Source organism: Lemur catta, chromosome 5 (genome assembly GCF_020740605.2).
Source record: "Lemur catta isolate mLemCat1 chromosome 5, mLemCat1.pri, whole genome shotgun sequence".
Taxonomy (NCBI): domain Eukaryota; kingdom Metazoa; phylum Chordata; class Mammalia; order Primates; family Lemuridae; genus Lemur; species Lemur catta.
In genome coordinates, this window is record NC_059132.1 from 1713478 (window position 1) to 1736798 (window position 23321).

The following is a 23321-nucleotide window of genomic DNA, read 5'->3' on the forward strand; positions in this document are numbered from 1 at the left end:
AAAGGACTCCATGCCTCACTTGAATATCACTAGGATGGGACCAGGGTGAAAACACAATATACCCAGAGCAAACGTGTAGCTTGTACTTGATGTAAGAAACAACCATTGAGCAGCCCTGGCCCTGGGCTGGGTCTGTGAGGGGCTGGGGGGGTGAGGAGGGGTCTCTGCAGGTATCGCTCACCTGTCCCTCGTCCAGTTCTGGGTCGCGCCAGAGCTAGGAACCAACTGTTGGTTGCTAAACAATCATGTCTTAATTTACTGAAATATTCATAGTGCCTCTATTACTTTATACTCATATACTGTTCTGGAGAAAATTAAAAACCCCACAGTCCATGTCAGTGAGTTCTCAAACCTAAAAGTATTTGAACCAACCTGCAAAGTCCCACCCTTCCTTCCAGCCTGCCAGCTGACAAACGTTGACATTAAGGCGCTGGGGTATTTCAGGAACCCTCAAACATTCAACTTTGACAGAAACAAGAAACAAAGACAGTGAACAATAGGAAGAAAAAGATTTACATGATGTCAGGAAAATTTTTCTAGGACAAACCCAAAGCACATGGTCTGAGTCAATCAGCTGTAAAACCCGCTACTTCCAGAGTGGGTGAGGTTATGGGCGACTAGAGCTCAGTCTGACTGAGCCTCCGCTCACCCTCATTCTTCTGGGGGTTGAAGCCTTACGTTCAATCAGGCCTTTCTGTGCCTTTGAGGGGAAATACACAGGGTTCTCCTATAACCCCAGCCTTATTAGAGACATTTCCAACACAAGGACGGTAAGATTCGAAAAAGGTTAAATTTATATGTGATTCCATAATACAAATTAATTCCAAATATCCATAGTCAGGAGTACTGACATACATAGAATATTATCCAAAACCAAAGTTCATGTCAAATTCTCCTCTCCTTATGGCTTTTTCTCTCCAGCTCACACGGGTCACTGTGCCCGTTGTGAACACTCCTTTCAGTAAGAAACACCCTTCCCCGCCCCACCCACCTTCAACCAGTTTTGTTTGGTTTTGGTATACAAACAATGCAGTTTTCCCTAAAGATACAGTGCAGATCACATAAAGTCCAAAACCAGAGATAATGGCAAATGGGAATGGAAGCCAGAAAGTTCACCCCTGGCGTCAAATTAGCAGATCCTTCGACCTCAGGATTCCAGCACCATGGACAGCAGCAAATGCCACGCTGGACTAGATACAGGTAGCATGAAAAGTTTCGGTTCCCAAGCTCTGGAAACATACTTGAGAACACAGCCATCCTATGTCTTTCATTGTGTTGCATGACACAAGAACAGCCAGGAGGCCAGGAACCGTTAGATTAAAGGGTCCATATGGACTGTGCTAACTTTTTAGATTGTCACTCTTTTTAGCGACAGCACCACAGAGAAGGATGTGGTTAAGGTTAAAAGCAAAGGCCACACCCCAGACCAAGAACACATTTGGTTTCAGACGTCACTGTCCCACCCCTGCAATAAGGAGATGACGGGCAATGATTCCACAAATCATACAAAAGACCTCCTCTTACTATAGACCAGGTATTACTTAAAATGAATACGGGAAACTTGAATTTCCACTAAAAGATTTCTGAAATTACTACCGTCATATGCTTACCTCGGAGACCAGAAAACAAATGTGCTAAGAGAAATGCTGGCAGGGAAGATAGAATATCATCGGATTCTTTTCAAAAGGAAAATTAATTGGTTATTTCTATTTCATCTAAGGTGAGGCTGTAAAAAATCTAATCAGAAATACTTTTTACAGCGACATCTCTTCCCAGATATTAAAATACCTCAAACTTCAAGCCATTTTTTTTTGGTCGATGATGTAACTTTTGGTGGATGAAACTAAATAATTAACTTCAAACTTGACTCAAAAACGAGGCTTCTCTTAAGAGACCACAAACATGACCGTGAACGAGCCAGGTCCCCAGACCTCACCTCTGGTACTTGACGGTAGAAGATACAGTTTTAACAAGAAAACCTGCCTCCGGTTCTCGGAGTCCCCAGAACCAAGTGTCAAGCAGCCAGCACCCAGAAAAGGCCACAGGAAATTTCAAAGAATGAGCTCTCCACAGTCTGAAGTTCATCTTAGTTTCAGCAAACTGCTTCCAAAATGTCAACACTGGGAATGAAACGGGTACGAGCGCATTTCCTACCTTCTCTTCTTGTGACTTCAAAGCTTCTGGATTCCTGCAAGAAAAGAAAGACTCTGTGTTTGTGAAGAAGAATTCACAGGTATAGATACTTACAAATATCCTTGTTAGTCACATATTCACACTAAAGTGAACTAGTAAGAACATGACATTCAGCAATGTTGGGTCTACTAAACTCAGCACACGCACACACGCCCCTCCATAAAAGATAAAAATCTCATTGCTTTGGGAGCTTAGGCAGAAACATAGACTGTTAATCATGCAGTTTTTAATGAGCCCAGCTACCTCTCAGGGCCTTCCTTATGTGGCCTCGGGGCTGGTACCAAGAATTAAGGGAGACCCTGCTCCAGGCGGGTGCCCCACCCTCTGCCTGGACTGGAGATGCTCACGGGGCCCGGAGGGGACACACAGAGACCAGGGCTACAATCCTCTGCCAGCTGTGTGCTCTGCTTGGTGGTGCATGGTGAGGACCACCATCGCCCCTGTGTCGGTCACTGGCATCATCTGTTGATTGATCACACCCAGCTCATGGTTTCCACGGGGTCAGACCCTACAGACAATTTGGACAGCTAGTTCAAGCCACGGGACTAAATTAAGCCCTCGACTTTTCCTAATCCAATCCCATCTTTAGTGAGGCTTAATATGTGCAGGGCAACAAGCAACGTGTGCCAGAAGTCACCCAGGTAAGCGAGTTCCTGCACTGATAGTCACAGTTGAACCGGGGGCTGCAGAACAAACACGAAGTACTGAGAAATCAAAGGGTGATTTGCCTCGATAAACACCAGCACTTCACATTCAGATGGAAACATAAAGAACAGTGTGGGGTTTTTTTGTTTTTATCTTTAGAGACAGAGTCTCCCTCTGTTGTCCAGGCTGAAATGCAGTGGCACAATCACGGCTCATTGTAACCTCTAATCCCTGAGCTAAAATGATCCTCCTGCCTCAGCCTCCCAAGTAGCTAGGACTACAGGCACATGCCACCATGCCCAGCTAATTTCTTTTTTAATTTTTTGTAGAGACAAGGTCTCACTATATTGTCCAGGCTGGTCTCAAACTATCCTCCCATCTTGGCCTCCCAAAGTGCTGGGATTATAGGTGTGAGCCACCATGCCCATCCCAGAGAAAGTGCTTTTAAAAGAACCCTTGAAAATAGCACTGAAGAAGGGGAAGGTTATCAGACAGGAATAGGGGAGGGAGGGTGCCCCGGGAAGACAGAAAGACATAAGAAAAGGCCAGGGGAGAGTAAGGATAGCTCTGGAAGAAGGAAAAGTCCCAGTGAGAAGTAATGGGTAGGGGAGAAGGCTGACTATGTATACTGTGGTTTCATAACTAACAAAATGTGCCTGCAAATCATCATAAATGCCCTGTTCAGGATAAAAAGCCTAAGGTTGAAAAGAAGCTGAAAATCTATGCTAGCAACTAAAGGAAGGAAGAGAAAACACCAAACTTAGACCATCGCTTCAACACTGAGACCAAGAAGACCATTGAACACCAGCACTTTTTCAGCAAACAGCATGGTCTTTCGTCCCTTGGCCTTTTGCCCAGCATCCTCTTGTGGTCAGGAGGGGAGGCAGTACTAGAGGTGAAGCAGGGGGCACTGGAAGGCTTGTCCCACCCAAGCTGCATTCTCTGGCTGCCCTTTCCCTACTGAGTGAAAGGCCTGCGTGCAGACCTGTGAGAGACCCGTCACCAGCCAACAGCCCAGAACAAGCACCGCTAACCCAGCGCGGGTTCCTGAGGGGCTACTCACCGGGTCGGGGTTCAGGAGAGGGGCACGGACAGGATGAGTGTAAGTGCAGACACATAACCCATAAAGCACACCCAGCTCCTCCCAAGCTGTTGCTCTGCTCCCTGTGCCAGAGCCCGGCACCACCATCCCTGGGAACAGCTAGTATGCACGGAACCGGGACTACTCACACTCAGCGTTTACCGCTGCAGACAAAACTTTATGAAATGCTTATTGTGACTGCATAAATTTATAAATTAATGTAGGGAAAGCTGACACCTATACAATATTGCATCTTCTTATCTAATATAATAACATGGTATATTTCTAATAATTTGCTCAAGTCTAACTTTGCCTCTTTCAAGATCATTTCGCAGTCTTCCTTGTGCATATTTTGAATATGTCTTTTCTGTCCATCTTTTATTATCATAAATGGGATCTTCTCTCTCATTATTTCTTCTAACCGGTTTTTGTTTGTATATGTGATGGCAATCGATTTTATATTGATCTCATAGCCACCCATTTGACCAAATTTCTTACTGTTTGTAAAACTTTCTCCATTGATTCTTTTGGGGAGTTCACTTGAATATTTATATAATCTTCAAACAGTGATGATCTTATCTCTTCTTTCCAATTCCTATACTTCTAGTTGTTTTCTCTTGTCTTAGTGCTTCAGCTAATTCTTCAACCCAGCGTTGAGTGTTGTGGGCGTACTGGGCATCCTTGTTTTGTTTCTGGCTTTAGGAAGAAAACCTTTAGCATTTTCCTATTAAGTGAAATGCTGGCTTTTGGCCTGAGATATGTTTATTATATAAATGAAAGCAATATATACTTTATTGAGTTTTCTTTAAATGAATGTATGCTCTAGCTAAAAGTAGCTTGTTCCCTTACTCATTTATTTATCGACTGTTTCCATCTCCTGGGATGTGGGTTGAACGGAGCCAGAATCCTTTTCACTCTCGCGTCCTCAGTGTTGTAATAGAGCAGATGCTCAATACATATTTGTTGAACAAAAAATGGAATAAAATAAATATGTGCTGAATTTTATCAAGTACTTTTTCTGCATTTATGGAGACGATCATATGATTTTTTTTCTTCTCAGCTCTATTAATAGTTGACTTATACAGTAAATTTCATACTATACTATCCCTGTATTTCTGGAACACGCTTTTCTTAGTTGTGATATACTTTTTAAAATATGCCGTTGGATTCTGTCTGCTATGATTTTAAATATGTTTTTGCATTTATTGGTCTATAATTCTTTGTACTGGTATTCATAAATGAGATTGGTCTACCATTTTTTTCAGACTTAGGAATTAGAATGAAAGAATTTGGAAGTTTCCCGTTTACTATGCTCTGAAATAGTTTAAATAAAAGTGGGATTATTTGATATTTAAAGATTTCTTCCACTTCATCTCTCACATACGGATTAAAAGGGAAGGGGAGGTTAAACTCATCCAAGTTATTACATGTTGGTCAGTGGCCAAAATGTAACAATTCCAAAATCTATGCACATAACATTCTGCCTTTAAAAATAAAGTGAGGCCGGGCACGGTGGCTCACGCCTGTAATCCTAGCACTCTGGGAGGCCGAGGCCGGAGGATTGTTTGAGCTCAGGAGTTCGAGACCAGCCTGAGCAAGAGTGAGACCCCATCTCTACTAAAAAAATAGAAAGAAATTATATGGACAGCTAAAAATATATATCAAAAAATTAGCCGGGCATGATGGCTCATGCATGTAGTCCCAGCTACTCGGGAGGCTGAGGCAGAAGGATTGCTTGAGCCCAGGAGTTTGAGGTTGCTGTGACCAAGGCTGACACCACGGCACTCTAGCCTGGGCAACAGAGTGACACACTGTCTCAAAAAATAAATAAATAAATAAAAATAAAGTGATAATAGTTAATTCATACGGATATTGTGAAAAAGAAATGAAATAGACTTCTACTTTATACTATGAAGAAGTAGCTTGTATTAGACTAATCCAGCTATCAACAACTATAAAAGTTGGATTAAAAACCAAGTTTTTGAAGGCATCCAATAGCAGCAAGAGGAGCCAGAACTTACAGGGTCAATATCTGGAGAGTAGAGAAGCCCATTGAAATGAGTCTTATATTCACTGCCACATTTTCCCCTTAGAGCATCTCCTGTTTTGCATGGAAGCCACACAGAATGGGATGTTCTAGAACTTAGAGAAGTCACTGGGTTGGGAGATAGAAGTCAGAGTTCAGGACTATCAAAGCATCCAGAAATTGAGGGTCAAAATCCCTGGAAAAGGGAACCAGAGAGAAGTGAGCTCACTATTCTGCACTCAGCTTCCCTTTGCGTTATGGAATTGTGCCTGAGCTGCACATATAGAGGGCAACGGGCTGAGAAACTACTGCTAAGTACCTTCAAAGTAGGTCTCAAACAAGCAAAAAAGCAGCCTCGAATAAGCCTGAAATAAAATCTAAGCGTAGATTCTGAGAGTACCTGGTGCTAGGGAGACAAAATTAGGCTTTCTGAGAAAGAATGGCCCCAGGAAATGCAGCAGACTTGCCATGAAGACCAGATATTCTCAAATAATTTCTGTTCCTGAGCAGATCAAGATGATCTGACAGTGTTTAATATGCCTAACACAGAAAGGTAAATGCTCTGTGGAAGATGATCAAGTTATCCATAGGCTTTACAATTTTTCATATATAATCTCCAGTATCCAACCCAAAATTACCAGGCATGGCAGGAAACAGAATCAAATGGCTAAAATCCAAGGAAGTAGACAACAGAAACAGACCCACAGGTTATCCAGATCTTAGAATTATCAGACACAAACATTGGAATAACTATGATGAACACACTTAGGAAAATAGAACAAGAAATGCTGAATTTCACTGTGAAATCGTAATATATTAAAAAATAATCAAATGGAAATTCTGAAAAAATTCAGATGAATTTACGAGATTAAACACAGCTTGAGAAAGGAATAATAAGATGAAATCTAGATCAGTAGAAAATAATCAAACCGAAGATCTGAATGGAAAAACATACAGAATGAAAAATACAGAGATGAATATAAGATAATTATGTGATATAGTGAAAAGGTCTACCAAGTATGTAATTTAAACTGCAGAGTGAAAGGAGAGAAGAAATTGGGCAGAAGCAATATTTGAAGAGACACCAGTTGATAATTTTCCAAATTTATAAAAGACATCAAGCCAGAAGTTTGGGAATTTTTACAAATCCCAAGTAAGATAGATGCAAATAAAACCCTCCCTAGTACTCAAAGAAAAATAGTTGAATATTCAAAGACAAACAAAAATCTTAAAAACAGCCAGTGGGTGGGTGGCCTCCAAAGGGGCCACAGTAAGAGTGATCGCTGGCTTTCCAGGAGACATTACGGAAGACAACGGAACGCTATCTTTAAAATTCTGAAAAAACTTACAATTCTATATCCAGTGAAAATATGGGCATTCATAAGTTATAATAAAGATATATTTAGACAAAAAAAAAATAACAACAACCCTGAGAGAATACATTGCCAACAGATTCACAGTAAGAGCAGTACTAAAGGGAACTCTTTAGGCAAAAGGACAAATATTCAGATGAATAGTTACACAAGGAGAAATAACGAGCACCAGAAAGGGTAAAAAACGTGGATAAATATAAATATATTTTTGCTGCTTAACACAACAATAATAATGTCCTGCTGTAAGGAAAAAATACCGTAGAACTAAAATACATGACAATATGATCACAAAAGGTCAGGAGGTCAAATGAAATTGAAGTATTATAATGTCCTAGGACTGTCCAAAAAATGGCAATATAGTCCTTTGAGGCCAAAAGAACGGAATAATAAAAAAAAATATCTAATCCAAAAGAAGACCAGAAAGGGTAGGAAACAACAGGAATAAAGAACAGAGAAAATACGGTGTTAGATTTAAATCCATGTAAATATAAATGGGCTAAATAATCCAATTAAAATTCAAAAAGATTGGCACGGCTGATAAAACAAAATCCAAATGAATGCCGCTTACAAGAGACACACCATAAATGTAAGTATACAAAAAGGCCTCGGTAAGCCTCGGGCTGTCCACCTGTAAAATAAAGGCAGGAATGGTGTGTTCCTTGAAGAGCAGCTGTGATGACAAAATGAAATAAGCCCCCACCGTGCTCAGCATGGCGTCTGGCCCACAGCTCTCCAACGTTTGCCAGCAGCATCACTGTTACCATCGATGAAAATAACTCAGGGAACGAGATGATAAGACCATTTGGGGAGGTGAATGAGCTCAATGGCTCTCTCAGTTATCGAGGCTAAAAAATAATCTGTCTTTCCAGTACTTGGAAACGTGACCCCCGAGAAGCTGCAGCAGAAACGTCCAGAACAAAATTCATTGACATTAATGACACCAAAGGCCCGGACGCGTTGCCTAAGGAAGAAATTGTTTTCTACAGAAGCTTCAAACCAGATGGTTATAAATGAGAGTTAGCACATGGGCATTACTTAATGACTAAATTTCTTTAACTAAAAATCTAATTTTATGATGGTATAAATCACACTTCCTTGAAGTAGGGAATTAATTTCAGATTTTTCATTCACTGTTCATAACCTTTCTACGAATTTGACAGCCAAATCATTTAAAATGTCATTTAACCAATACAATACAACAGCTTTATTCCTCACTGCACCCTTCCTGAATCCATTATCTCGCACTATAATGCAGAAGAACGTAAGTAAAAAATTACCATCCCATAAAGCCGTATTTTACTATGCAGTTGAACTACATAATCTTTATTTTTGAATCAATATGATATGAGTGCTGAGTAGTATTTTTCATAATCCAGAGGCCTATTACAGATTCTCAGATACCGAGAAACAGGATGAGAACTGCTGAAAGAGCCTGGAGGGGGGTCCCCAGATTCTGCCCCTGGATCCTCCCCACGTCCAACCTGGGCACGGGGACAGGGAGGTGGAGCCCTGGCCCAGACCGCAGCCTGGTCTCCATCCATGATCCCAGCCGGGCTTGCTAGAGGGGTGAGCGCTCGGCACTGGGGGCTCAGTGACCCCTGGGCAAGTGCTGGCTGTGTGGGTCAGGCGCCCACACCAAGGAGTGAATGAAATGGAACAGCACTGAGTGGAGTTCGGCGGGGCCGGGTCTCTGCAGACAAAGAAGGCGGGGCTGGCCCGTGCAGGTCCCCATCCTGGCATCCTGAAGAACAGCCCTGCTGACGGCAGCTCCGTCCAGCAGCGGAGGGGCTGAGGAAGCGCCCGGCCCGGAGCTCCCCGGGCCCCAGCTTCCTGAAGACGTTCCAGAAGGAAAACCCTATGTGCTCAAATGAATGAACCGATTCATGCAGTTGAGCTAGAGCTCTGTGAACAGGACTCATCGCTACAGAAATTCTGACATCTAAATTCCAAGGTTTTCAAATCTGCGATGCTCTTAAAACTAATGCTTCCTTAACAACCTTTCTAACAAATTTTCATTTATTCATTTGGATCTTAAAAACTTGACTCTAAAACCACTTTCGTTTTCGCTAGCAAGACACCATTCTGCAATTAAAATCTGCACTCAGACTGACAGAATCCAGCTAAATAAAGCGGTGCCTTATGGAGCATGTGTTCCATTACTGGCTCCCACTTACTGAGCACATCCCGAGTGGTTTTTACACTGTATCTCCTTTGTATGGTTGAGTTAAAGGCAGAGGGAAAACCATCAAGTCGTTACATTTCCCAGCACATCCCGTCTGGGGCTTCGAAGCCAGATGATGGAGAAGGTTAAGGAATTAACCCTGCACTCGGGGCTAATTTGAGAGTCAGGCTGAACGAGTGAGCCAAGAACAGGACTTTCCGGGGGACAGTCTCAACACCCCCTGCCGCCTCAGTCATACTGAGCCTGCACACCAAAAATACCAAAGAGGGCCGGCTTTTGAGAAACACCACCCCAGGTGAGGGGCCACAGTTCACGTCACCTGCACCAGAGAGCCCTCTGGGGTTGGGCAGAAGGGTGTAGACCCCTGGGAGACTGGCTTATTGCCCTGAAAATGAGTCAAAGGCTCAAAGGTTGGGGGACGGGGGCAGCAGCTGACAGCACTAAACCTCCAGAGGCTTAAGTAGCCGAGGGAGTCTGGCACTGTTCTGCCAGCTCTGCCGGAACCGCCCGGCAGGGGAGTCCACGCCGGCCTTCCTCACGGCCCCAAGACACGGGGACTGCAGAGGAGTGACCCCTCGGGGGAAGAGACTGTGCTTCTCCAGCAGTCTGGGGCCGAAACGCCGTTCTACCCCCTTCTATTTCCAATCTCACAATAAACAGATCAAAGTGAGGAAACCAGTATTGACACAGGAGTGGGGGGCCGAAAACAACTAAGCCAGAGGGTCTCAAGAGAGGTTTATCAAGACAAAAGGAAGAGACCATGTCAGATGACATTTTTAAATATCAAAGAAATATCTTTACTGTTAAGGGACTCTCACTTTACTAGTAAAACAAAAATTCGCCACGATGGACTCATCAATAGCATCCCCGGGGGCATACCTAGAGACGCTGATTTCACTGTGTCCAGGAGCGGGACTGGGCAGTGAGACCCTCAGAGCCCCCAGTCGGTCTGGATGACCCAACTCCATGAGCAGCTGCTCCACCAGCCGCAGCCCTGCAGGAGCTGCCCGGGAGCCTCCTGCTGCCACGTGCCCACCTGCAACATGGGCAGCCCGACACCCGCCAGGGTGAGTTAGGAGAAGTCTCAGAAACGTGGGCAGAGCGCCACGGCCAGGTCCCTGCGGGGCCTTTTGATGGCGGCAGAGGGTGATCAGTGAAGGAGCAAGTTGTGATGCTCCAAAGAGAAACAGCATGAATGGCGACTACCAGACACGAGACCGAACAGGAGGATTGGGGTTATTCGCCCATCTTCAGAAATTAAGATTCTCATCTTTACAAGTAGGGAATAAATAAAATGCTATATGAGGATCTGGGTATCATTTAAAGCTTTAAGCTAAAGGTCATTCGTTTACAATTAAAAAAGAAAAGTTAGCTCCGAATTTAAGGCAGTCTTCCGTAGTGAATCTACCGAGGTGACAATGTGAGTAAACAGTAAGTTACATTTGATGGGATAAATGTCAATAGCGGATCACGCTGCCTTGTTAGCCATGTCACCTGCACGCAGCCAGAGCAGGAGACCAGGAGGAAAAGAGCAGCACTTTCCAGTTGTCTCTGGCAATCCCACAAATTAAAAACTAATTAACTGTTTGATTTGGAAAGTAATCGCGTGTCTCCCTCAGGACAAGCACGCGCCATTCCCGGCACTATGGTCACGGCCGGCAGCAGGGGTTCTGGGGGGCACCCTGAGGGGCCCCTTCATTAATACCTTGTTTCCACCGAGTGGCGGGGCCACTGTGTGCACAGCCACTTAGCCACCAACGCAGTGGCCACACTGGACTGTGACGACAAGAGCAGCGTCTGTCGCCCCAGGGTCCATGTCACCTCAAGCTGTCACCCCAGCACGGGGCGGGTGCGGCAGCGGCCCCAAGCACACCTGCTGCTGGAGCGAAATCAGGTGACACCAAGATCCCCAGGTGAGAACGCGGGAGTGAGTGAGGTGCCCGGGAGGCTGGTGGCATGCTAACTGTCCCTGCAGCCTGACTTGCTGTGTTTTCCCTTCTGCAGGGTGGTTTCTACAGAAACGCAGGGACACCCTGTGACACGTCCTCATTCTGAGACCTTCACGTCCACCCACTGTCCTGTCAAACCCCTTCCCTGCGCTGGCTCTGTTCCCGCAGTCCGTGCTCCGTCAGAAAGCCAAGGCCGTCCGTGGGTGTCTGGGGGGGAGAGAGGACGGCCGGGGAGGACGGCCAGGGAGGATGGCCAGGGAGGACGGCCAGGGAGGACGGGGGCAGGAGCTCCCGTTTAATCATTCGTCATCTGGTCCGGGTGCCAACCAGCAAGTGACGGGACTCAGCATCAACCTGCTTAACATGACCCTCCAGTCTGCAGCTTGTTTTTCTTGCTGCCAGCTGCAAGCCCAAGATGAGGTTCAGAATAACTTGTGCCTAGAAAATTAAAACAAAACAAAACAAAAAAAGAAAAAAGGAAGAAAGGCTGCCCTCCAGCACAGGCCTCATGTCTGCGTCCATTATTCATTCTTGGTTTTGTGGATAGAGTGAGGGGGTCACAGATGTAGATGATCTGACATAAAGATGCAGAATGTTCCAGAGTCCTGGTGGGGCTGAGTGGCAGGATCTGAGTGAAGCCCGGGGACGGTGAGCAAGCTGGGGCCAGGGCTGGGCAAGAGCAGTGTCTGATGGGGACAGGCGGAAAACACCGGAACTGGCCGATGTCTCAGGACCCTCCTGGCCAATGGACACAAGACCCTTTAATCCAAGTCTTCAATCCGAAAACTCATCTGGCCCCAAAACAGGTCCCCTCCCCTCTGATCCACCTGCTTGGCCAGTGTCCCCCTGTCCTCCTGGGCACCTCCGCTGCTTCCTCTCACTTCCTTGTTCGTCACTCACAGCCCGGGGGGCCCAGCTTGGTGGATGCCGTCCCATCAGGCCCTCCTGCTGTCCCCACCACGGGACTCTCCCCCGGACACTCAGCGCCTGGCCCAGGGCTCTCAGCGGAGCTCGCAGTGGGCCCCTGGGCAGCTCCCTCGATCGAGCCTGCATTGCCCCTGCACCCACGCACTCCACAGACATGCACTGTCTTAGAGGGAGAGCAGCACCCACAGCTGCGGCCCCTGCGAAGCTCACGCTCTCGTGCAAGGAGACAGGCAACAAATACGCAAATGCCACGGTGCAAAATACAGCAAGGAAGGGGAACAGTCTGCCAGAGGAGAGAGGCCTCGCTGTTTTACATGAGGAAGTCAGGAGGGCCCCTCTCAGGCGCTGCGACTTAAGTAGGGACCCGCCCAGCAAGCCCCCCTCTGCCACCAGCTCCCCTCTGTGGCTGCGGCACGGGCAGTGAGAGCCAGGAAGGGCGGCAGCATCGCCAGGCCGCTGTCTGCCGTGCTGGGCCCCCCTACCCCCCACTGCCTCCCACCGTCACGGCCCCCGAGCAGCCTTGACTCCTGCCCACGCCCGGAACCTTCCCTGAGCATCCTGACACTCGGGGCTGGGTGACTCTTGACTGCTGTCTCAGTAAATAATGGGTCTGGCCCCCATGGGCTTTCCCTACAGGGGTAAACCCACACACACTTGCATGAGGAGGCACTTTCATTGAACCACCATAACACTTATATTAAAAAATGGAACTTAAAGTAGTTTAAATTAAGCGAGTTATATTTAATTAAAAAGCCTTTAAGGCACAGTAAGACTCTTTTTCAATTTTCTTTTGCAACAGATTCAAAAGGAAGAAAGGCGCCGGCGGTCAGCATGGCTGGGTGGGTGTTGACGAGGACCTGGCCCACGTGACTGTCACAGGGAGAACAAGCTGCCACTTCCCGTCCTCTCCCCGCTCCTCGGGTGGCAGCTCCACGACCTGCAGCCTCCTCACCTGAAGACGGGGCTGAAGGAAGCGCCCGTGGCATCGCTGTGAGGACAGAGCAAGGGCGGGTGCACAGAAACGCCACTCCTCGGCTGGACAATCACCTGCCAGTTCAGGAGCCGGGCCAGACCCGGCCACCCGCACCGCCCAGGAGGGGCCCTGTGCCTGGGACGAAGGCACACGCGAGCTTTGTCCCCAACAGCCCGAATCGACTGTCCCCCTACAGAGCAGATGCTGAGAGACGATGAGGACAGAAGTGGCATTTGGTCTGACAGGTGCTGTCTGCCAGGCTCTGCAGGGTGACAGACCCTCTAAAAAGCAGCGTCTGGTCAAGCCATGCTCTGCCCCCACAGAGCCCCTCTTTCTTCCCGAGAACAATTCCAGCTGACCCTCACGGCAGCTGCACTGAGGAGCTCCCTGCAGCCCGGGGGAGGTGGCTCCAGCGTCATGTGGCCATGTCCGAGCCCCAGTGCCTGCTGCCCTTTAGTGAAGTTGGTGGCGGTGCGTGGACACAGGCTGTCTCAGTCCCTTTTGCGCCATGTAACAAAGTATCTGAGACTGCGCAATTTACAACACACAGAAACGTCCTGGCCCGCGGTTCTGGAGGCTGCGAAGTCCGGATCGAGGGGCCGGCATTTGGGGGCTGGGGGGTCTTGCTGCGTCAGCCACGGCAGAAGGGTGGAGAGGCGGTGAGAGAACAAGAGGCTGAACTCACCTGACGCCTGAGCCCTTTAGACTCGGCATTAATCCACGTGCAGGTGCCGCCCTCGCGACCCGAATGCCTCGCAGTGCTGCCGCCTTGGGGACTGAGTTTCCAGCACGTGGCCTGGGGAGGGACAACGAACCACAGCACGGGCACCAGGAGGCGGCTGGTGAGACGTGAGTCAGCCGCGGGGGCGGAGCCCGTGCGACAGCCTGTCTGCCCGGATATCCCGGGACGGACAAGCCGGGCTTCCACCCAGCCACAGGCAGCCCGGGCTGGTGAGGAGACGGTGCCGGGACAGGCGGAGGAAGGTGGGCAAGCAAAGCCAAGACCCCCACGCGGGCAGGCCCTCCTGCCGGGGCCAACCCCCCTCTGCAGATCTGAAAGCCCTACTCCATGAAACACCCGAGCTCGGATCCTCTGAGCGCTCGCCGAGAGGCTCGCTGGGCTCCGCAGCCTCGCCAGCTGTCGCCACCCACGGTAACCTACTCTCCGCGCCTTCTCGAGAGCGTGGGTGCTGCACCCACCCTGTCCTCAGGGCCCCTGAACACCCCCTCGCCGTCTGGACCTGCCCCAGCCACAGGCAATGGGACCAGGCAGACGCCTCCCACGCTGGCCAACAGGGTTCTCCCGTGAGGCTGGGGGTGCACAGACCGGCCTCCAGTGACAGGCCAGGCCCAGCGCTACAGGCCCGTGGTGGCCGTGTTCCTGCAACGTCACGCACTGGTGGCAGCAGGACAGACTCGCAGCTCTGTGGAGAGGCCAGTCTCCAGGGAGGACAGGCAGAGGACAGAGAAACGCAGGAGGGGATGGGAGGCTCGGGGGAGGCGAGGGGCAGGCTGCCGCGCCTCCCTGCCTGAGCCCACGGGGCCTCCCTGCCGTTCGCTGCGGGAGAACGTCTGAGCCCCCGTGATGACCCTTCTTTGCACGGGATTCTGCTCCTGGTCCCCAAAAGGTCCCCAGTGATTCACCGGGACAGCAGGCCCAGCCACCATCTCCCCTCCCCTCCCCCCAGCCGTGGCCTGCTCCACCCACACCGGCCCCGGGGTCCTTCCCCTTGGATGCTCCGCCCACTCAGATCCCAGCCTCTCCCCCAAGCCCCTCTGCCTCCCACCCAGCGCCTCTCTGCTCTCAGCTCTCGCCTCGCCCACGGCTTGGCCCACGCTGCTAACTGAACACGCTTTGCACCACGGTAGCGGCTGCCACGTGTGCACCAGTTCTTACAGCTCTTCCTTCCTTCCCCCGAGACAGCCATGTGAGGTAGCAGACAGGAATCTCCTGCAGAGCGAAGTGCATGACGGTCTCCACTGGCAACTTTTAAGAACAGTCATTTTGAATAAGTTTGGATTTAAATCCTACATTTAGTTTTCATCTAGAATGTGTAATGAATCCCAGGGAACTTTGTTCTAGTCGGCACGGCCATGGAAGTGTTTTCGTTCCTGAGGATCGCTGAACAGCCGTGCTGCGGGTCGGACGTCGTGCCCCCAGGCCTCACGCAGAAACGTGATCCCAGCGTTGGAGGGGGCTAATGAGGGCTGTCTGGGCAGATCCCCCACGAACGGCTCGGTGCTGCTCTGCTGCAATGGGCGAGTTCTTGCTCCACAAGTTCCGTTGAGAGCAGGTGTTCAAGAGACCCGGCACCTCCCGGCTCGTGCCGCTGCTCTCTGGCCACGTGACCTGCACCCCAGCTCCCCTTCGGCCTCTGCCGTGCGGGGAAGCAGCCCGAAAGCCTCCCCAGCCGCAGATGTGACGACAGGCTTCCCACACAGCCTGCAGAGCCGTGAGCCAAATAAACCTCTTTTCTTTATAAATCGCCCAGCCCCAGACGTGCCTTCGCAGCAACACCGAATGGACTACGATGACTGGCTACAGTCCGGTGGACCAGGGCAGACACTTTGCTCAAGGTGGGACTCCGCAGGAGGGGACTAAGACCCCCAGTGTGACGGTGTGGGGCGCTGGGGTGGCAGTGTCACACACTGCAGCACCCTGAGAAAGACGACACAGTGAGAGCGATGATGGGCGTCCACCCCCCTCTCCACCACCAGCCCAAGTGCTCTGAGTGGGACTTAGCACCTGCTGAGCCCGCGGGGACATGGCCGCATCAGGCAGGGCCACCGCAGGGGAGCGGGCCCAGGCGGGCACAGGCCTTGGAGGGCACGTGTACCCACGGGGCGGCTGCACTCAGCACCGCACCCGTCCCACGCAGGGGACACTCAGTCCCCAGCTTCCTCCAGCCCCCAACCCCCCCTCTGGGGGCTCCAGAGCAGCGGGTCACAGACCAGGACAGGCCAGATCTGCCCTCGGCCGAGCAGGGCACGTCTGGACCGTGGGAACAAGCATCCTGCCCGGGGCCGGGGTGGGGCGTGGAAGAGGCAGGTGCTACCTCCTTCTTTATTACTCAATAAATATACCTTTCTTTAGGCTAAAGTTAATAATTTAATTTAGTCATCGTATATAGGTTAGAAAAGATCATTGACTGAGGTAGGTGTTTAATTCCTTCCGCCAACTCGGAATCCATTCTGCAACAGCTGACCGCCCCGCCCCCGCCCCGTACCCCAGTCTTCCTCAGGCCTCACGGTTGGAATCACAGACCCCGTTTCCCTCCAACCACGGGGCCAAGCCCCAGCACAGGCCCACGCACATGGCTGGGTGCTCAGGGGATACCTGCTGCTCGCTAAGATTCAGGACGACTAGACGTCCCAGCTGGCCCAGGCAGCCCAGGGCTCAGAGACCCATGTAGGCAGCGGTGCTATGAGAAGGTCAAACAGGAAGCTCTGCTTGGGGACACAGAGACAAAACCCTGAGCCGTGCTGCCAGGCGTGAACACCTCGGCACACGGCAGAGAAGCCCACTCTTCACAGCCAAACGCTCGTGCGCAAACGGCAGTAACAACCAAGCAGAGGAGAGCGGAGGAGGAAGAGGAGGCACCATGGGCATATTTTAGAGCTGCTCCAATTACGGCGTGTACCTGGCAGGCCTCTCGCGGCCGACACCTCCCGCGTCCCCACGTGAAGCCCTAGCTGCCTGGCACGGTGCTCAAAGTGTGGCACTGGCAGAACCACAGAAACCCGAGGTCTTTCCTGTAGGGAGAGTTTTCAAGGCACGTTTTAAATGCAAGGCTGGAAGGGACATAAATGGGGAAAGAGTTGTGCTCTCTTTAGAGAGCAAGCTTTTAATGACAGCAGAGCTCAAACAAGCTTTCAGTGCAATTGTCCTAAGACCCGTGTCAAGGAGAGCCAACACCCTTACACCTATTTAATGATGTTTCAAAAGAGAAGTTCTATTCCTACCGTCCCTCAACCCCTTCTTCCCTTTGCAAGGAGAGGTGTGGGGACCCCTCCCTGGAGTCACAGATGATTCCTGCTGACCTTAAGAATTCTAAGCACAAACAGAGCCTCCCGCATTTGTTAGACTTTACGCTTCATTCTCGGGGTTCCTGTTTCTGGCAGGGGTCTGGCTGCCTCCAGTGACATTGGCCTCTGCGGAGGACGAACAGCCAGAGCCAGGCAGGCCCCAAAAATTACTCTAGGAGGGGCCAGCACCGGAGTCAGGGGTCCCACCCCTGCCCCCGCCACACCCCGTAGGACTCTCTTAAGCCTCTATCGGTTCAATGAGAACATTGGGAAGATTTGAGGCTGAGGACGGGATTCTACCAGAAGTGGAAGCCAACGGCAGTCAGGTGATGCCCTCCTGGGATTTCTTCTGTGAGGGGTCCCAGAACCTCAAGAGCCCCTGTTTAAACCCTACATGGGGACAAAATGAAGAACAGCAGATGGCTGACGGGTTTACTTACTCAGAAAACACTGGAACATCCTCCCGTGCGCCTGGCTGTCCCGGACGCGGGGCCCAGACCCCAGGAAACTGGCCGTTCCAGCCCCAAGAGGACCCTCCCGCCCCCAGGGCCGCCTCGCTGCGGTGAGCAGAGACCGCCGGGCGCAGGGGGCCGTGTGCTCCTCCCGGGGAGGACGCGCCGGGTTTCTGAGACGCCGGACACGGAACCGCAGCTCCGACGGCCGCGCGCCGGGCAGGCCCCACCTGGGCTCAGTCTCGGTCCCCACGAAAGCTCCGAGATGGCGCCTGCGTTTCACTCGTGGCCACCCTGAAGGCAGAGAGGGCGAGGGACGCCCTCCGCCACGGGGCTGGCGGGGAAGACACGGCTGCAGCCCTGACCCGAGGGCAGCCCGCAGCCCCACGCCAGGGGCTCAGGGTCACCGGCTGCCAGGCCGAGGGCGCACAGGGCGCTGCCTGCCCGCGCAGGGGGAGACTCGCTGTGGCAAGGCAGGCCGCGCCTCACAGGGGGCGTGGTGTTGGCCTGTCACCCCTGAGGCTGGGCTGTCCCCTTGCAGGCGGTGACGTGGTCGGCAGAGGGGCTTCTGTAGCCACGTCACAGGCTCACTGGGGACCTCACTGGTTCTCTGGAAAGGACTTTTTCGAGAACCAGGGGATGACCGACGTCCTTTCTCAGCTCTTAAAGAGAAAAACACACTCTCTGGATCCAGACCCAAGAGACACAAAATCTCAGACTTTAAAATATCTTAACAAAAGCAACAGTGGCAGCTCTCGCGCCCAGCTGAGGCCTCCAGGAGGGTCTCAGTTTGGACTCAAGACCCTCTTGGAACACTGAGGGGAGTAAAAACCAGGGGCTCAGCGTCCAGATGTAGCATCGAGCAACGAGGTGCCACCCAGAATGCCCCACAGACCCCGGGCACACAGTTCTCTCTCGGGGCTGCCCGGCCACCCCCAGGGTCTCAGCGCCACCAGGTCTCCTGCCCCTGTGCGGCCAAAACTCACGATGTGACGAGGGGACACCCAGCGCCACAGGCCACTCGCACTCTGCTCCTCACTCCAGCCAGGAGTGAGTGTTTTCTTTCCCCCTCACTAGCAGGGGGAGACCAGGCCGCCTTTACTCAGAGGGAAGAACTGGGCTCCCCCGCTCCAGGCCTTCCCGGCTCCAGGGCCTGCCGCAGGCGGAGATGTCGAAGTGACGGCTACCGGCAGGACGGCGGCTCCGTGGGCACCTGGGCACAACGTCTCCACCCGACACCAGCGCCACGCGCCAGCTCCCACCACCGTGTCCCCCGAGCCACCAGCTCAGAGCACGGGGCCCACGTCACACGACGCCTTCCATTTCTGGAACCAGCACCTCTACCTCCCGGGCAGCTGGGGACACGATAAGGCCCAGGAGCTGCCTGGCAGGGACCACAGCGGTGGGGGCAGAAGGACGGCGGCTCAGGCTTGGCGGGACGGAAAAGCGGAGCCCACTCGCGGGGCCTGTTCGCACCTGACACCAGCACAACGTTGTCTTGTCCCTAAATGGGAGCGACAGCAACAGCCCCCGGGGCAGAGGGGACACGTCGGGCAGATGGTGGGGGCTCGGCAGTCTGGTGCTGCCAACCCCCCGAAAGATGGAAACTGGGGCCCCGTTTACAGCGCGGCCTGCCTTCCTGAACACGAGGGTGGGGGCTCCTAGAGTGTAGGCCACTCGGCAGCAGAGGCGTAAATAAAGTAGATGAGTAAATGTGAAATTAAGAGGAAGAAAAATAATGGTTTTCTGTGAACTCATAAATGCTCGTTTTCCTGGTCACAGAATTTTTCAGGGCCAATTAAGATTCCATCAACTGTGATCTCAAAACACTAAAGGGGCATCCAGCGGGCCGACGGGTACGGCGCAGCAGGGCTGGCTGAGACAGTGGTGGCAGATAAACACCCCACACAGAGAACAAAGACGGTGACTGCCCTGTCCAAGGACAAAGATAAAAACAAGACTCCAACACAGAGCACAGACCCAGCAGTGCAGGGCCCTGGGGACAGAGACGGGGCAGGACACCAGCGTGGGCACCACGGTGGCGGCAGTGGGGGGCGGGGGTGCGTGTTGCTGGCCCTGGGAGCAGGGGGCTGGGTGAGGCCTCAGCTTGGAGAATCCCCTCCCTTGGGATCTAAGCCACCTACAGACACCCGCTGAGGATCGTGGGTTCGGAGATCCAAGGTTGCCTGTCCAGCTGCTGGGAAATGGGCGAAAATGGCTCCAGAACCCGGTCTGCCTCAGTTTACCCTTCTCTCGCCCATCCACCCCCAGGCCGGTCTCATCAGGCTGTTTCCCAGCACGACTGCAGCCCGCTTCTCTCCTCTTCCTCACTGCAGTCAGCAGCATCATGTAAGAAGAGATTTAAAAAAAAATGGGTTCGTCCAGCTGTGATTCTCCTTCCTGCCTGTGTGCACGGGGCTGGGGGCACCTGCTCCAAGGCCCCCTGCCCCCCGTCCGCCGAGACCAGAAGTGTGGGCACCACTGGGGCTCCCACTCTCAGGATCTACCCAGACCTCCCGCATCAGAACCCGCAGTTTCAACCAGACCCCAGGCGGTTCACAAGCACACTGAAGCGCAGGAGGTGCGGGGGCAGGGCACAGCCCACACTGACTTTGTAAACGGGAATGGGCTCCTCCCGACACCCCCGAGAACTCGGAAGGGTCTGTACCATCCATCGCCTTCAAAATTACGGATGTGCTTGTGCACCTGCAGGGGGGAGGTTGAGACCCCCCAATTCCACCTGAGAAAGTACACACATCCTGTGACTCACAATCGGCAGCAGAGAGGCACGGCTGAGTGTCGGGGACACGGAGAAGAGGGCCCCTGTGCCCACTGCCGGCACCCCACCTGCAGCGGAAGTCCTGGATCCCTGGGAAAGCGGAGCCTCGGTAATCCCAGGGCCCTGGCATGGCCAACGGAGAAGGCTGTTCTTGCACCCTGCTGAGCGATCTTGCCCAGAGGCTCATCTTGTTTGAAGCGAGTCACATGCTAGAACTGGGGGCAGCGAGTGCAGGGTAGCGGGTGACACTGCAGAAAACACACGGGCGTGCACGCCGGCCTGTGCTGCAGGTGAGGCTTAGAAAACGCTGAGTGAACATCCAGCCTGGACCCGTCTGTTCACAGGGAGAAGAGAGTTTCTCGTCTTCGTGCCCACGATGGGGCTGAGGCCAGGGTGAGTAGAGACACCCGTGGGCAGACCTCAAGCTGCTCTTCCCCAGAAATCAGGAAGAGCGGTCGGGGCGTGGGTGCCGGGGAGAAGCACTTTATCGGGAAGGGTGGCAGAGGGTGGGGGGCATTGCCTTAAATAGTTTTGAAGTTTTATGCCCAGTCTTGGCAGCCCCCGTACTCCTGAATGCCCAGCCAGAGGGGAGCCAGAGAGCATTCAGGGACCCTGCAATTAGAAGCCACCTCGAGGGGACGGGAGCGCCATGTCTGCTGTCAGCGTCTGGGGCCAAGGCTTATGGAAGGGGGAGAGGCCGGGCTACGGGGTAGGATCAGGGCTGCCTTCGGCTGACCCCTGGGGCTAGGGAGGAGGGGATCACACTTACGTTAACTGATACCACCCTACTTATTTTTTCTCCGAGACTTTACACTGAGAGCGTTTGCAAATATTGAAAACGCCTGGTGCCCGAGCTCACCACGTCGCTCTGGTCTATAAGCACCGAGGCATGTGAGAATAACAAGATTTGCAGGTACTTAGTACATGACTATATACATACACACTATGGGTAAGAATAATTTAGAGAAAGTTAAGTAAAATGCATGAAAGATGCATGAGACTGTAAGGGCCACCACTCAACCCCGAGCCTGGCACGTGGGGCAGACCCTGGTGCCGGAACAGAGCACCCAGGACCCCACGTTTGGGGGGGCTCCCACCAGCACCTGCCTCTCAAGAGCACGTCGGCTATCTGCCACCGCAGCACTTCTCACTCCCTCCTGGTTCCTCGGTTTCCCAGATAGGAGATTCTACCAATATTGATTTTGCTACTACATTTATCTTGGCCGGGGCACAGGCGGGCCCTGACTTAGGATTTTTCAATGTGATGGTGCATGAGCAATGCGCATCCCGTGGAAACCGTGCTTCTGGTACCCACACAACTGTTCCTCACTTTCAGTACAGGACTCACTAAATTACGTGAGATACTCAATACTTCATTATAAAATAGGATTTCCGTTAGATGGTTTTGCCCAACCACAGGCTACTGTCTGTGCCCTGAGCAGGCTGAAGACGGGCCAGGCTAAGCTATGACGTTTGGTAGGTTAGATGTATTAAAACGCATTTTCGACTTATGGTATTTCCAACTTACAGTGGGTTTATCAGGACATAACCCCATCATAAGTCAAGGAGCGTCTGTATAGAGGAAAGGGGAGAAATATAATAACATTTCAGAATTTCAGTAAATTATACATCTCAGAATTGTTTCCTCTGACTTCAGAATGATATTAGCATTCCAGGCCGCGTTCCGCCACTCCACTCTTGTGAACGAGCCACTCCACCCAGCTGCATGTCTTGTTATCTACAGGTCTGCAGAATGGTAAACTCCGTGGAGCCATTTCCACTGCAGCTTCCGTACATAAAACAAAAAATTCACCCTTGCATAATTGCTTTAAAAATATGCGCACGCACACACACATTGGTCAGTTAATTCTGGTTTACCCTTAGGACACGTAAGTAATTGGTAGAATGACTTTAAAGACAAATCAAATCTTATTAATGCTTCCCAAGTACTTTAAAAATCTTAAGTCAGTGAGTATCTGTGAAGTGCTGCCCTCAGGGAGAAAACACACACACAGTGGTTCGTTCCTGAAGGGTCTTGGCTTCTTCAGAGTCTCTCAGAGAACTTTGTTGGTTTTGACTCTTCCAGGAAATAAGACTGAGGAAATTGGTGGAGGAGTTTAATATGGTTTTGACTGTGAGTTATGGATACATTAATAACTAGAATTCAAAGAGGAAGCTACCCAGAAACTATTACTATAACACAAGGACCGTCTTGGTATTGATCGTACCCAAGGCTGCCTGGCCTGCGAGCGGCTCACGGGTTGGCTGGGGAGACCACCGTGTCCCCACCAGCGACCAGCCTGCCGTGCGGGCAGGTACACCACGGACTTAAGTACCTGACGGTCTGATCTGAATTTTGAAAGCACCAGGGTGACATCGTGACCAGTACCAAATGTCACCTACGTTTCCATTGGCTTAAAAACCCACCGAGCCTTTATTTTGCTCATAAAATTATTGGACACTGCGAGGAAGAGAAGAGGTTTCATCCAGATGCTAAAATAAAAATTATAAGAGGAAGGGAAAAAAGACAGGAAGGACTAAGAGTTCAGAAAAAGAGACCAAGTGTGACCAAGAGTGGTCAAAGATGGTTCTAGAGAAAAGGTAAGAACCAGACCTGGGCCTTGGAGAAGGGGAAGATGCACACACGGGAAGGGAGACAGCACGCCAGGCAGGACCCTCCTGCTGAGCAAGGGACCCCGCCAGGCAGGACCCTCC

General features: G+C 51.4%; 1 protein-coding gene across 1 annotated transcript in view; it reads right to left on the bottom strand.

Moving 5' to 3' along the window:
• FSTL4 (follistatin like 4) overlaps positions 1-23321 on the bottom strand; it is a 263832-nt gene that overhangs the window by 230787 nt on the left and 9724 nt on the right. Inside the window, exon 3 of the mRNA XM_045550782.1 lies at positions 2155-2188. Within this exon, the coding sequence (XP_045406738.1) occupies positions 2155-2188 (34 nt within the window). The remainder of the gene's footprint in view (positions 1-2154; positions 2189-23321) is intronic.